General features: G+C 35.9%; 1 protein-coding gene across 2 annotated transcripts in view; it reads right to left on the bottom strand.

Moving 5' to 3' along the window:
• Positions 1–16,070, bottom strand: part of Eip75B (Ecdysone-induced protein 75B) — a 175,575-nt gene that overhangs the window by 95,012 nt on the left and 64,493 nt on the right. Inside the window, exon 1 of one of the 2 annotated variants that reach the window (XM_022082377.2) lies at positions 5,106–5,223. The exons of the other annotated variant lie outside the window; for it this stretch is intronic. Within the exon in view, the coding sequence (XP_021938069.1) occupies positions 5,106–5,208 (103 nt within the window). The 5' untranslated portion in view covers positions 5,209–5,223. Of the gene's footprint in view, positions 1–5,105; positions 5,224–16,070 lie in introns of those variants that run through there. 2 annotated transcript variants of the gene reach the window in all.

Here is a 16,070-nt window from a genome sequence, read left to right as displayed (position 1 = left end):
GTCTCTAATTTAAATTTAGACACAAATTTCGATCCCCATTATTTCGGAATATCCCTAAAAATAAACTCATTATTTCAACTAAACATATTACTTGTCATAAATTTAATGGTGTTATAAGAAAGAAAATAATATTTTCTTTTGCAGTAGTGACATCCTAATTTATTTCCTGTTTCGGTGTCTTCTAGGTAAAAATCAGCTTGAAAACCGGGATCATAACTTCGAATCCTGTTTAGGATTTGTATCATCCGACTGATCTCTCTCGAAGGACAGAAAATGATAAAATGTTCCTGATACTTCGTCCCGCTGAAAAATGACGCAGTTTTTCATGAGCACGATACTGATAAATCTGACAGGTTAAGTCTAAAAATACAGGCATCATCTTATACTTGAATGGTACTATATAATTGTTGAAGACTCATTTATGATTCTCAACGAATGTAAACTCATCTAAATTCTTAGTAGTGTAACTATCGTTCGGATAATAACAAAATAAATCTTTATTCTGTAATATAGTATAATGTGAGGAATTGTCTCGTTATAGGAAATAAAAATAAGAGGAAAATAAATAATTTCTCTCGGGTGGCGAAATGCAGAATGTAAAAATATCCATACGGTACGTTTCATTTTGGATTTCATTGCAATCTAACATGGCTTTGTAATTTCATCACTATTCACATTGTCCGGACTACAGTTTAAACTGTCGAAAAGTCGAAACTGAGTTGATAAGAATTTGATGAAAAATTAATGAGTCAATAGTGGCCTTGGAGGTGGATACCAACATTTACGTGGAAGGTGTCGCTTTTTTCTTTGGGTTGAAATAAAAGAAGTCAGTAACCAACTATGAGACCACACAGTGTCACAACCCATTAGATAGCAATCAACATTTTCACTGTCATGAGAACCTGAAATCTCACACACAGATTTTTACTGTTCGACATTAAACAATGGAGCATACATTCTCCCACATATCGTATTTACAATTTAGATCTACGAGTTAATAAATTAATTTCCTCAGCCTTCAATAACAATCAATACGATTACAATTATACTTGCAAGAACGACTTAAGTGCTCAAGGTAATAACACAAATATAACAAGAGTTTGGGTAGGCCGATCTCAGGTAAAGAGTAAACCCTAGACCTCCAATGGATTGAACGACCCGAACATTCTTCGAAATACCAAAAGAAAATTAAAGTGTTCTGTATGCTGACACGGTTAAATGTCAGGATGGACTGCAAACGCTAAACGGCATTAGCAGAGATGTTGAAGCAGGGAAGGGGGAGTTCGCGCTATATCGCGGACATTCACCTTGATGTTGCAAACTGGGACAAGATATATAGATTTTAATGAAGTTACTCTCCATCACAGGTTCCACGACGTTTGAATATTAACACGAGCAGTATACAGCGGTGAAACCAGGTCAAGCGAGGCTAGGCCGTTGGCTCTGTTCGTTCGAGGTCGCATCATTGCCTGAGCCTCGCGACAAGGGTAACAAATAACTCTAGAAATTTCCTACGGTGTCATAAAAGAGAATCGAGGTCAACAGACTCCTCAAAAGAGGCTAGGGCATTGCCTCTGACTGCCTTTTTGAGGTCACCAAACGCCAGTCTTAATGTAGGGAAACCGAGGTGGCATGCAATTTAGAAACTCGTATTTTTATTACTGTTACAAGTCATTTAAATGGCTGTATTTTAATTTCAATCTCGTTTCTTTGTCCAGTCCAAAATATAAGTCCTCTTGTTCCCTCTTTACAAGGCGTCCTCAGAATAAGGAACAACTCATTTGTCGCTTCAAATTAGTGAAGTCTTATGGGAAGGAAGGAAAGTGATATGTCCTCGCTCAGTGTTTATGGGAGTATAATCATATCCTCCCACCTGCCCCCACAAAAAGAATAATTTTCTCTTTTACCCTTGAACCATAAAGTAGTCATGAATGTGGTATAACTTCTGACTTATTTGTAATGTTGGTCCGAAAAATGAACAGAGACCAATTATTCCATAAGAACTGCGTCCCGTTATAAGCATCAGTAAATGATTCGCTATAGCTCCCTATTATTATACGATAAGTATTTGTTTTGCAAGGATTTAATAAACTTAACTCCTTTTGAAATGTAATGAGAAGTAGGAGATGTTAAAAGCAAATGGGATACTGCTAATGAATCTGAGGGTTTTATTTTCGTAGTTTAACACTTTCAGCGGTACTGAACATGTTTACACAACAGAATAAATACGATTGTCTATGATAGATTACTGTTAAAACTAGGGAATACTTAGAATAATGCTTAGGAGTGCTCAAAGAATTACCTCTAATGGCACTGTAAGGGTTAGGGGTCCTTCAATGAATCGATTTTCTTTCTCGTAAGTAGAAACCGTGAGCTAGAAAACTGAATAACGTGAACAAGAAACCGTTTCGCTTCGAGGTATCGAGGGTGAAAGTCGCCTTCCTCCGTCAACATTCTTTTCTCGTTTTCATTCTCGATTGTAAACGTCTTGTATCAGTTGCTTTGCCTTATGAAGGAAAGTGACAAGGTTAAATATCTTGTGAGGAAAGTAATTATCAATTGCCTTGGATTACACGAGACATAACAAGGAGCATTCACGAGATGAACCTGTCAAAATAAATATAACGGATATTCAATGGCAGTATTAATTATGCTCCGTCCAAGAGCCAATTTGGTTCTGCACACTTCCTCGTCTACTCTGTAAAGGTAAACTGTCTACCATAAAAAATATCTCCGGATTTCAGCAAATGATAATGAATGAATCACTGAATGAATTTATTTTTATTATTCTATGGCTCTCCGGTCCGTATTCGGTCCATGGCCTCCTCAATTCGGTCCTCTGTTAGGTCCGTCTGTCCGAGGCTTTGATCGAGGTTTCAAAACATCTTCTTTTTTACGGTGCAAGGTTGTTAGTCTTGCGACCAACCCCCAACCTGGAGGACCAGGGTACCTGTCTTAGTCTGACCTCTCCCTCTCGACCAATCTGGCTAGGGAGGCCCTACCTACCGCCAGCATAGCTCTTGGAGTCACTGAGGTACTCAAGCCCCACCACCAGGACAAGGTGCAGGTAACTGTCTACCATAAAAAATATCTCCGGCTTTCAGCAAATGATAATGAATGAACCACTGAATGAATTAAGTACAAGTAAGTAAGTAAGTAAGTAAGTGAGTCAGTGAGTGAGTAAGTAATTAAGTAAGTAAATAAGTAAGTAAGTAAGTATGTACGTGTGAATGTGTGTGTGTGTGTTTGTATCCTTTCGAAATGAGAATCAGTGTTAATTCTCCGCAAGACGTAAAGAATTCTTGAGTACGTGGTCCGACCTTCAAGTGTAGTTTTTCTCTATTTCACAATAACACGGCCAAATCTAGAAAGTAAAAACTGCCGATTTTTTGAGGAGTGACAAATAGTGTACGTTACGCGGCGAGAGTTGACGGTGGGTGGGCGGTTGGTAACCTAGTTGTAGAGCGCAGTGCATTGAACTTTTAGTCATCCGGAGCCTTTAGTACAACGATAGCATATAGGCCGGATGACCACATATTTCCTTGCACCACTCTTGCTTTCAACACCAAGTTTCAATTTCATCTTGCCCTAGTTCCGACAGCGAGAGGTGAATGCACTAGCCTCTACCACAGGCATCAATGACCTCCTTTTACAATATAAGCAACCGCAAACCAATGAGAGAGAGCTTTAAATAAAGGCCTCTGTCGAGAGGCTAATCGGTTATCTTGGTTTTTACAGCCAGGAGAGAAAAGCAAGGCTGAGGGCAATGTCCTAGCCTCAACAGAAGCCCGAGTTGACCTAGATATGTTACCACGTAAAGACTAGAGTTTCGAAAAGTGAAAACGAGCAGCGCTCCTACAGGGCCCTGAGAGAGAGTGGAGTAAGACATGGCAGCATCTGCGTCACTCAGTACTAGGAAAACGCAAGTCAGTTGAACATTGCAAGAAAAACGAGCCAATCGCTTGGCTCAAGGCCCAGTTAACTGTAAAGACCAGTGTTCCCTGTCTTCCACTTTTATAAACAGTTCAGTTAGCCCTACGTGTACATCAACTCAAGTTTTATTGAAGCAGATTAACAGTATCACAATTTATACTGAATAAATCCGTACAATTTTTTTTTCCATTCCAAACAACAGAATACATCGTAACCATTCTCTCTCTCTCTATCGAGGGAATTTTTTATGTAATGGTTTGTTTCTGCCTCGTAAGCAATTTCTACGTCTTTTCTGGTTTCGATATTTTTCAGGCGTTTCGACTTTTATTCCGTGTCATCCCTTATCTTACTGTAACAGTGTTCAATAAAAAAATTACCATCTGACACTCCCCAAAGGATATTTAAAGCAAATGGCCGCGGAATTTAGAAAAGCGATACTTAAAAAAATAACGTATCTGGTTGTTATTTTTCGAGATAAATCAATATTTGAATGGAGAACGCTGAATATTAGACTATTTACTTAATCATTAAACTTACCACATGTTGTCGCCATACCGATTCTTAGAATAAGAAGAGTCATTTTAAATCTTAATAATAAAACACCTCTCCAAATATTCCAATGCAAACACAGCATATCACTAATTGTTCACTGTTACTCAAACACACAGTGTTGGTACATTAGTAAAAAATGCTAATTATGAAATGTCTCCGTATTGGTTACATGTTAATCCTCCACAAACATTGTTACGTAAACATGTTTATAAAATTCCACGGCAGCAACCCAACTACCTATGAGTCTTTCACAGATATTTACTCTGAATTATATCAGTGCAACAGTTGTATTGTGAAATTTAGAGCTTCAAACATTGTAAGTGACATAATTCTAATTCGTAAACCGTGTGCAAAACTGCTTTGCATACTTTACATTATTTAGTAGGGCACAGTTATACGACAGCGTTACATATTGCATAATGTTTTAACCTATAAGTTATTGGTTTGGTTTGAAATTCGCGGAAGTTGATTTTACGTATATTTTATAAATACAATTACAGACACTAACATCTGAGATGCAGTAAAATTGTGCAAAAATAATAAACACGTAAAATATATATATATATATATATATATATATATATATATAACATGGCTGATAGAATGTAATAATGACATACCTGCTAGAACTCTGCCAAGCAAATTTTCACTATCCTGAGACATGAATGGGTCCATTTCCTGGGCACAATTTGCGTCTACAGGCTTACAGTCTTTCACAGTCATCGTGAGTCACAATGGGTCAGCTTACAGAATCTTCTTAATCAGATATTTAGCACAACAGGAAAACAGTTTGGGATACACAAAAAAATAAAATATCAGCTTCCGCTGAAACTGTCTTATTCCATCAATATCCTGTACTGTGAAGATGTCCTTTGACAGGGAGAATGCAGTTCATATAACAACACACACTGAGCATGATGATTGTACTTGTATGTGTATCATCATAATCCACAAATCAATAAAGTGTTTTTCTTGGCACTTATTATCACACGTCGTTGATATTATCCAGAGAACTCACTAAAATCTCACCTAAAACACTTCCGAATTCACACGATAAGTAATTCCTCAAGAAAAAAAAACATAAACTTTTGTTTAGTACAGCAAAAGATCTTGAAGCAGTCCTGTCAAAAATACTGTGAGTCTCAAAATTCAACCATTCCTGCAACAAATCCCCCTGCAAGACACGCGCCAAGATTTTGGCAATGATAATAACGTTGGCACGGATGCTGTTCAGGCGAAGATGACAATCTTGTCTCGTGCATTGGCCAGTCGCTAGGCGCGCTACTGGTGCTGCTGAGGCAGGCGAAAGTAACAGCTGAGTGTATAGACTCGCCGTATCGCCTGCTTGTTAAAGGCTGCCTTTAACACTGAGCCGTGCAACACAAACTCTCTCATGGCTTGGCCAGTGAGTGACACACTAACTCACTTCCCGACCGGGGGGGTCAACAACCAGAACGCTCGCTACAATACACTTTTACTTGGGGCCTACATTCACATCTGTTCTTGTAGAGGTTTGTTCACGCTAGACATGTGGGAGAAGTCGAGGGTGAGAGTGAATCTGGTCATCAAGAGACAGAAAACGAGAGCATTAGGTGGATTCTTGGAGGGGGATAGAAAAATATTCTACTACACACACCTTCTGCTTTCACTTTTTTACATGTTGACACGCTTAAACTGTTACACATCCTCACAAACTGAGTCGGTGCCCTAAATTTATTTACCATTAAAAAGTGAACATGCATTCGTCTGCGGTCCCGTAAATGAAAAAAGAGTTTCCTTGTGAACATGTAAATGCAATAAGTTTTACTTTCGTAATTTATCATCCTCGATGCTGAACGTCACTGATTGCATTTTATTAATCGATATATCTTCCAAATCTTTCAGTCGGGGTGATTAGCATAGGATTACAAAGTTCAATGGGGAAACAAAATGTCCTGGGAGCGGCACAAAATTAAGAAAATCACTGATACAACGCACTTTGAAAATCTAAATTTAATTTTAATACACATTTCTCTAAGTACTCAAGGAGCAGAGTCTGACGTTGGGACTCTTCAAGTACAGCAGAGACTTGCAAAAATTCTATTTCCACAAATATTTAACTGTGAGGCTAATAAGGGATTGGCCAAAATGTTAAAAACTTTTTCAGATTGGAATTTAAAATGTAGCTTGAAAAATACGAAAATGATTTTTAAGAAAGGAGAAAAATAAGAAGCATTAGATATGGTTTATGAACGATCATGTAAGTACATTATTGTAGCAGAGGAACATTGTTTGTGTTTGGTATATTTTCAATTTACCATGTAAGTAATTTTAACCTAACAGGGAATAATGCGACAAACCGAAATCAACACATGGGAGGTAACAACGCGGTGCGCTGTCATTTTGTTATGTCATGCTTTGTGACTGCAATGGTTCGCCCGCTGTCCGAACCCCGGATGACAATCAATGAGGGCGAACAGTACACGTGTCACTGCCATACCAACATACAAAACGATACCTGGGAACCCTATTCTTTCTATGAATCAAAAACTTCCCAGCCTTTTTAGCAACTTTCACTAAATTATTCTTTCTATCCACTTTCACCTTCGTGTCGTGTACTATCTCGAATTATAGGAGTCACCCCAGAGGTCTGGGTCTAATCCGCAGTCGTGCAAAATGATGGCAATAATTTGCACTTCAGATCAAATTGCATTCGTAAAGAAATTAAGATCGTACTAAACTTTGGGGGGGGGGGGATACTTACTATCATTCACTTAAAAATCTTTACTCAACTTGTCTGCTGTTTGAAAATGTAAAGAATAAAATTTATAAAATTGTGAGTTCTCTGGGTGGGAAACTTGGTCTGTTACACGAAGGGAAGAATTCAGATTGAAGGCGATTAGGAAATGGATGATGAAGGGACCGAACTTAAGAGGGAGAAAGTAAAAGGAGGTCAGAGAAATGAGAATACTTAAATTATTTATTTTATTTTATTTCTTTATGTGACTGGCAAGGGCAGAAATGCCAATTACAGGAAAGCCCAATAGGTATAATAAAATGCAAATAATAGGCCTACAATAAAAACACAGACAACAGAGAAACAGGGACCAAGTGTACAAAACAAAGTGACGTGTCTACGCAAAATAAAAGTCTTACTTTTGTTTAAATCTTGTCAGTCTAATCACAATAAAATTCCTATTAAATATTAAAATATTAAATTTAAGTTTATATAATTTTATACACCTGAAGATGGTTCTTTTAGAACTGAAACATGTCGTGTAAAAAGTGATGTTCTAATGTAAATCGAACATTTCGATAGAGAATATCATTTAATATATTTTAAATATTTAAATGTTAATTATGGTAATATTTTAATATTTAATAAGAATTTTATTGTGATTAGACTGACAAGATTTAAACAAATATATATTTATCACAATATCACGCAAATTTATCATCTCATAAAAGTCTTACGTTAATTACTGTGTCATTGAAAAAGTGAAACATTTAAGTAAGCGAAATGCAGATTTTGTTCGTGCAGTATGAGTTAGCACAGCTTCGTAATTTTCACTATTCACAAAGTATTATTAAGGTGATCGAATCAACGATGTTGAGATAAATACAGAATCTTAATAGGAAAATCTGAAACGAGACCTGCCTGTACTTAGACATGAGAGTAATATAAAAATGGATCATAAAGAAATATGTTATGAGGGAATTGAATTTATCTAGCACATGATAATGACAAATGGCGGGCTTCTGTGAACATAGTTTTCAATATTGGGTTTCACAAAAGGCTCGAAATATCTTGATCAGCTGAGCAGTATTAATGAGAATGTTTCCCGAAACAAAATTTAATTTGCATAACATTTAACAGTAACGTATTGGTATTGTAAAATGTTTTATATTATATTTCCTCTTGGTAAATTTAATGATTTTAAGTTAAATGGTGAGTCCCTAAATAATAATAAGGAAAACAAAACATCGAAGGCGTTTTCAAGTACGCCATCTTCATTCTAGGAAATAAATTTAAGGCGATGGCCGAAACTCGAATTGGATACCTCCGCAGCATAAACCATAATTCGAATTTCATTATAAGAAAATTGGGTTAATGAGTAGTTCATTTTTCGACTTTGTGCTCGGTTTCACTTGAAACAAAGCAAACAATCTATAACAAAATGAAATTGTAATTTGTTCACTGTTACAGCAATAACGTGATTTCACGATTCTATGTTGACTTTTGCGTAGTGTGTTGCATAAGCTGATCGTCATCCTAACCCACTATTCGCGCTGACGTCCTGTTACTATCAGTTTAAACAATACAATAGTGTGGCGAAATGTAATGCTAATGCAATAACTGGACAATTTATTAAATAGTATTATAAATATTTCCTAAAATATATACTTTAAAGACCAGTCAGATTAATGTATTAATCTCCAAAACATCGTCGGAAAATTATACCCTAACCGATAACGTTGGGAATTTTTAAAGTTGACATACATTACATTTTCATTCGATATTGACTACGCTGAACTTCGATTTAAAACTAGACGGTATTAAAAATGTTTCACTGGAAGTCATTTTGTGGTTGTTTCATGAATTTTTTTCTGAACGTTTCGAGTTGTCGAGTTTATGTAATGCACAGAGCAATGGTTATTGCTAGGCAGTTATATGAGCAGTATCTGCTGGATATGTGTCTCGAATGGAAAAATGGAAGATCGAACAGAATATTAATGGGAAACACCTTAGAAATCAACCATTTTGAACATAAAAGTCAACTTGAGATATGGGATGATGTAACATGCTAAGAATCATGTCCAATGACTGGGTTTACTCCTGAATATTTTAAGTATGATGCTTTACATTTATCCAGTTATAAGAAAAAACAAGATAGAAGTAGTCCGTTGGACTTCGACCTTCTGGGGCACAAAATATTTTCAAGTTTAAGAGGCCCCAGACATTCAAAAGTTATAATATACATTATTACCATTGAGAAAACCAAAATTATATCGTTCACTCGTAAAACCAACAGCATCCATTTTAATTACATTGTTAGTGACTTTTTAATCTTGCGTACTAATTGTATAAATGATCTCGGTGTTTTGTTAGACAGTAAACTGTATTTTCACTGTCATGTAAATTGTGTTCATTCCCAGGCACTAAGGACCTTAGGGCTTATTCGTTTTATTACTTATAATTTTTCCTCTTTAGACAGCCTTGTTGTTTTATACAATGCTTTAATTAGGTCAAAGCTTGAGTATGCCTCGGTCGTCTGGAATAATCTTACACAGACAGATTCTAATAAATTAGAAAGTATTCAAAGAAAATTTGCCAGTTTGTGCAATTACCGATTTTTCCAGTTTAATATCCCCCGAAAATATGAACTGATCCTATCTACTTTAAATTTTAGAACACTTTATTCCAGACGACGACATCTCGATGCGTTATTTCTTATTAATGTATTTAAGGGCAAAACAAATTGCCATTCCATTATGGACACTGTTGGTCTACGTGTGCCGGCGAGGCAAATAAGAGAATTTTCTACTTTTAGTGTGAGTAGTGCACTAAGACATAGTCCTTCAGCCAGGTGCGTCATCGCTGCAAATGATGTATGTAAATCTTTGGACGTATTTAGCGTAAACATTATCTCCTTTGAGGGCAAGTTCCCAATAAGGGAAATGATCTAGATAGGTTATCTTGATAGATGATCTAGCTTCGTTATCTGTTTTTTATGTTCTTTAACGTTTTACAATTATATTAGTGTTCCCTAGGTGGATTATTTGTTTTTATTTATATTTCTTCATTTATTTTGCTCTGTGTTAATATTGTTTCTATTTTGGGTTTGCCTGTACTTGGCTGTTATATTTAATACTGTACATGTGTAAGTTTAGTTAATCTGTTTGTGTACTATTTTTCATTATGATTTCATTATTATTGTATGTATTATCAGTGTTTGCCTGTTATTGGCTTCTTGCTGTTGGCAAACACGTAAATAAATTAATTGAATTGAATTATTCTGACTGAAGAGAATATTTAAAAAATGTATGAAGCTGACGTGAATTAATGCATTATACTAGCATTGGTACAAATACAATCTGAGGTCACTCATATTGTGATGATGATTTGTAAACATCTAATCTAGCCAATCTTCTTTCTCCTACAGTCAATGAATGAGTTAATCACGAAAGTATTTCGCTTTTATAAACAAATTAGTGTTTTTCATACAGACACTTCCCTAATAATTGTTACAGAAATAACTGTCTCAGAAGGGGAGGGGAAGGCAGTATCGTGATTTGTCGACCTTGTAATTGTAGGGTAAATGTCGTTGTATGTGTATTCAACGTATGCAGAAATTTAATTTAAAAGTTTAATCCCCGAAACACCGAAACTTGCAAGTTACGCAATGAGTGGCTGGCGATATTCAGATGTGATGGTGCGCATGCTCAGAGTGGCCTTGGCCGCTATAATCCCGGGTCACCGGGTGAACGGCCGCCCAGTGGGGAAAGCGAAATGCCTATAAGCTCTTTCAAATATACATGCAAAACAAGGGCATTCGACATACACGTATTTGTCTGTGTTACCCACGGATAATGGCGGAGGATAATGTGTCCTGATAATTGAACCAACTATGACAGTTTACTGCTAATATCTATACAGACATACCTCGGAGATATTGCGGATTCGGTTCCAGACCACCGCAATAAAGCGAGTCTCAGGAATTTTTTGGTTTCCCAATGCATATAAAAGTTATGTTTACACTATACTGTAGTCTATTAAGTGTGCAATAGCATTATGTCTAAAAAAAATTGCGAGAATTACCAAAATGTGACACAGACTCTCGAAGTGAACACATTCTGTTGGAAAAATGGCGCCGATAGACTTGCTCGACGCAGGGTTGCCACAAACCTTCAATTTGTAAAAAAAACGCAATATCTGCGAAGCGCAATAAAACGAGGTATGCCTTTATATACTATATTTATTTATATTTTACATGTAAGGTGTTTTATGTTAATATTTCTCTGGATTCGATCCATCGTTCAGTATTTTAGGAAGGAAGCCACTATGTTTCGAGAGTTGAATCTGCTCCCCTCTTCATGTTAATCTGTTTGATCCGATAAATCTGAGGTTTATCAACTATCATTTCAAAGGGTATCGTCGCTCAGCAGAATGTTTAAAAATTATAAAACCATGTTTAACAGAACTGCTGTAAAGCTAAGTTAGCCATTATAACAGTCAAGTTTATCACTCCTTAGAGGCTTCATTTGTTTAATGACCGTAATAAAGTTTAAAATATCTTTAAAAAATTTGTTAAAAGCTCTACCTACTTTGTGTACAAGATGTTTCGATTGGTTATCTGCTTTCACATTTCTTTAAAAACAATGTAAATTAACAAGTGTAACAATAGAACAAAATCTTCAAATTATTACGATGTTGGTAACAACCTACAGACAATATAGCATCACCAAACCAGAGGATTAAAATCTTTAATTTTTATTCAGGTGCTACATGAATCTCTCTATATCTGAATGAGGTATGATAAGATGATTATGAACAATGAATTTAGAGGGATGTAGGGTAAAGCGGTAATGATCTATTTTAAAATCTATTCTAGCATGCGCCTGAATAGACTGTGGAAAACCACAAAGACAGAACCTCAGAATAACAAATTTCCGATCGAGATGTGAACAGATTACTTCCTACAAATCTTGGTACGGGTGTAAAGTATACTGGCAGGCTTTCGTGGTTTACCTCAGTACCTCAAGACAAATTAGGCAAGTGGAAGTAGTTAGCTATGTCAAAATTAATTTTTGATTTAAGGAGGAACATCCACCCATGTCTGAAGCCGCCTTACACAGTATATGCCTTGACCTCATGGAGATTTCTGAAAGCAGTCAGCCTCAGCGGTAAATAACAAAAAAAATTGTCAGCTGCTACGTTCATAAAATTGACACAATAAATAAGCACTTTAATGATTTAAGCACACTTTATTTTAGGAGAGCATAAACCAGGCGAAAAAGTGGCACTTTTTTAGTCTTTAATTAAAAATTTCATAACTAACGTAAGATCAATATTTTATACGAGACCTTTGCTTATTAAACACGAAAAACAAGATACCTTGTTTAGAAACAGTATTATTTTATACTTAATGTTCTTTATTTAATATAAGTTATATGATAAAACTAATCATATATATAATATAACATTATAAACTAAATTAATTGTTAACTCTTAACAGTGGAAATTATTAATTAGCGCGTGGAGTGTAGAAAGATAACGTGAACAATGGGAGAGGGTTATTTTTTAATTTAATCTGGTCTTAAGGAAATAAGGGTTAAGTAGAAAGATTGGTCTAAATAAGATAAACACATCACGAAATTCACCTTAATAAAAAACATCAAGTGTAAGCACAAAATGTTAAGTGGCATAATGAAATACGAAGTCAGACTTAGTACATTATTCAATTCAATTCAATTCAATTCAATTAATTTATTTACGTGTTTGCCAACAGCAAGAAGCCAATAACAGGCAAACACTGATAATATATACAATAATAGTGAAATAAAAATTAAAAATCTTACACAAACGGATTAACTAAACTTATAAATATACAGTATTAAATATAACTGCCAAGTACAGGCAAACCCAAAATAGAAACAATATTAACACAGAGCAAAAAATGAAGGAATATAAATAAAAACAAAATAATCCACGTAGGGAACACTAATATAATTGTAAAACTTTAAAAAAATATAAAAAGACAGATAACCAAGCTAGATCATTTCCCTTGTTGAGAACGTTCGCTCAAGGGAGACAATGTTTGTGCTAAATACGTCCAAAGATTTACATACTTCATTTGCAGCGATGACGCACCTGGCTGAAGGACTATGCCTTAGTGCCCTGCTCACACTAAAAGTAGAAAATTCTCTTATTTGCCTCGCCGGCACACGTAAACCAACAGCGTCCATAATGGAATGGCAATTTATTTTGCCCTTAAATACATTAATAAGAAATAACGCATCGAGATGTCGTCGTCTGGAATAAAGTGTTCTAAAATTTAAAGTAGATAGGATCAGTTCATATTTTCGGGGGATATTAAACTGGAAAAATCGGTAATTGCATAAACTGGCAAATTTTCTTTGAATATTTTCTAATTTATTAGAATCTGTCTGTGTAAGACTATTCCAGACGACCGAGGCATACTCAAGCTTTGACCTAATTAAAGCATTATATAAAACAACATGGCTGTCTAAAGAGGAAAAATTATAAGTAATAAAACGAATAAGCCCTAAGGTCCTTAGTGCCTGGGAATGAACACAATTTACATGACAGTGAAAATACAGTTTACTGTCTAACAAAACACCAAGATCTTTTATACAATTTGTACGCAAGATTAAAAAGTCACTAACAATGTAATTAAAATGGATACTGTTGGTTTTACGTGTGAACGATATAATTTTGGTTTTCTCTATGTTAAGTTCCCTATTGTTATCATTACACCACTCATGTACGGAATCGATATCTGCTTGAAGAGCTCTGCAGTCATGCACAGATTTAATATCGTGATATAGTTTCAAGTCATCGGCAAATAAGAGAAATTTAGAATACTTAATTTTGTCGCAAAGGTCGTTAATAAAAATATTAAATAAGAGAGGTCCCAAGGTAGAGCCTTGTGGAACTCCAGATAACACCGCGTAGAAAGAAGAAGACTGTCCTAAAATGCGAACAAAGGCAGATCTGGATGATAAATAACTTTGGAACCACTTGACATAAGGAGAAGATAGTCCAAATTTATTTAGCTTTTTCAAAAGAATAGAATGCGGGACTGAATCAAAGGCCTGCCTAAGATCAAAATACACAGAGTCGATCTGTCCCTGTGAACAAACCGACGGCTGAACATCATTAAGGTAGGTAACTAAATTAGTTACCGTAGATTTTGATTTACAAAAACCATGATGACTGGGGTGTAATTTGAATTTGAAATAAAAGGAATGGTGATCATGAACAATGCTTTCAAAAATTTTGGAGAGGTTATTAAGGATCGAAATAGGCCTATAGTTAGATACTAAGGCGCTGTTGCCTTTCTTAAAAATCGGCACAACAGCCGCTCGCTTCCATAACAAAGGAAAGTTCCCACTAGATAAACTAAGGTTGAAAATATGGCGTAAAAGAGGAGTTAAAATCTCAGAACAACCTTTTATGACGAAAGTCGGGATTTCATCGGGTCCGACGCATTTCGTCGAACGGAGACGACTAATTGCCCGCGTAACATCATCAACAGAGATACGAGGAATATTCAAAACATCAGAATAGGCGAAGTCAGAACTAGTCGTAACATTAACGCAAGAAGGGGAGTTAAAAACAGAACGAAAGCGGTCAGCAAAAGCCTCAGCAATTGCCTGGGGTTCCGTGATAAAACTGTCTCCAACTTTAATTTGTGTAATCGACTGGTCTTTCTTTTTGAAATTAGAAATATATTTCCAAAAGTGCTTTGGTTGGGTTTTCAAATTTTCTTCAATAGTTTTTAACCAAACCAATCTATCTGATTTAATAGTCAATTTAACTAGTTTACGATAGTGGGAAAAAACGCTATAATGATAATCAGATTTAGATTTTTTGAATTTCTTAAGAGATGCATTCTTCTTTCTAATGTAATAGACAAGAGTTTTGAAAAACCAATGAGGAAATGCAGAATTTCTGGGTTTTACAAGGGGAATAGCTAGGTTGATTATCATTATCACACAATGTCTAAATCTGTTTTTCTCTTTCACTGATAAAAGATGATACATTTTAATAACAATACATATTGCACCACGCATGCAAACAAGAAGGTAATAGTGATACTGTTTCAAAATTTCAGAAGATTTATATAAATTAAATTGGATGAACATACTTGTTCCACAACTACATTACATAATAATTATCCACATACACGAAGCAATTGTGAAAGACGAATGCATGGAAAACAAAGGAATGTAGGCGTATTTTGAACGCAACAGAACTACAGTAAGACATAAATCTCGATTAACACAAGAAAGCTTTCTTGTAATGATGAAATGCTTTGTTACAATACACGGTAGGTTAACGAACTGCGAATCAATAGAAGTAACGCCCAATTCTGGATTAATGAAGCGTTCACTTAGATTGTGGCAATCCACATGAGAGTATAGGAATCTTATATGATTTCAATATCTCATACATTATCATGACAGAAGTCCCGCGCCGTAGCCGCGTGGTCTGAGGCATCATGCTTCGGACCGGCGATACGGAATGCGCGCTGGTTCGAGTATCGGGGAAAGAAATTTCTCAAGAGCTTTCGACCGGTGTATGTTATCGGTGCCAACCCAGCATCGTGAGGAAATTGGGGAGCTACAATGAGTAGCGTAATCCGGTCAGGAAAGCTAGCAATGGCTGGGGGTTCGTCGTGCTGACCACACGTCATCCTATATCTGGTTGGATGATCGTTCACCTCTGCTTAGGCATGTGAACGTGAGGCCAGCAGCCAGCTAGTCGGCTTTGGCTCTCAGAGGGCTGTTACGCCACGGATTATTATATTATTATTATTCTTATTATGACAAAAACAGTAAAATTATCGACACGAACACAG

Source organism: Zootermopsis nevadensis, unplaced genomic scaffold (assembly GCF_977971745.1).
Source record: "Zootermopsis nevadensis isolate Lab colony 2312 unplaced genomic scaffold, Znev_1.0 Znev_ptg000019l, whole genome shotgun sequence".
Lineage (NCBI taxonomy): Eukaryota > Metazoa > Arthropoda > Insecta > Blattodea > Termopsidae > Zootermopsis > Zootermopsis nevadensis.
Note: the sequence above shows the minus strand (reverse complement) of the source record. Positions and strands in the feature narration are given on the sequence as shown.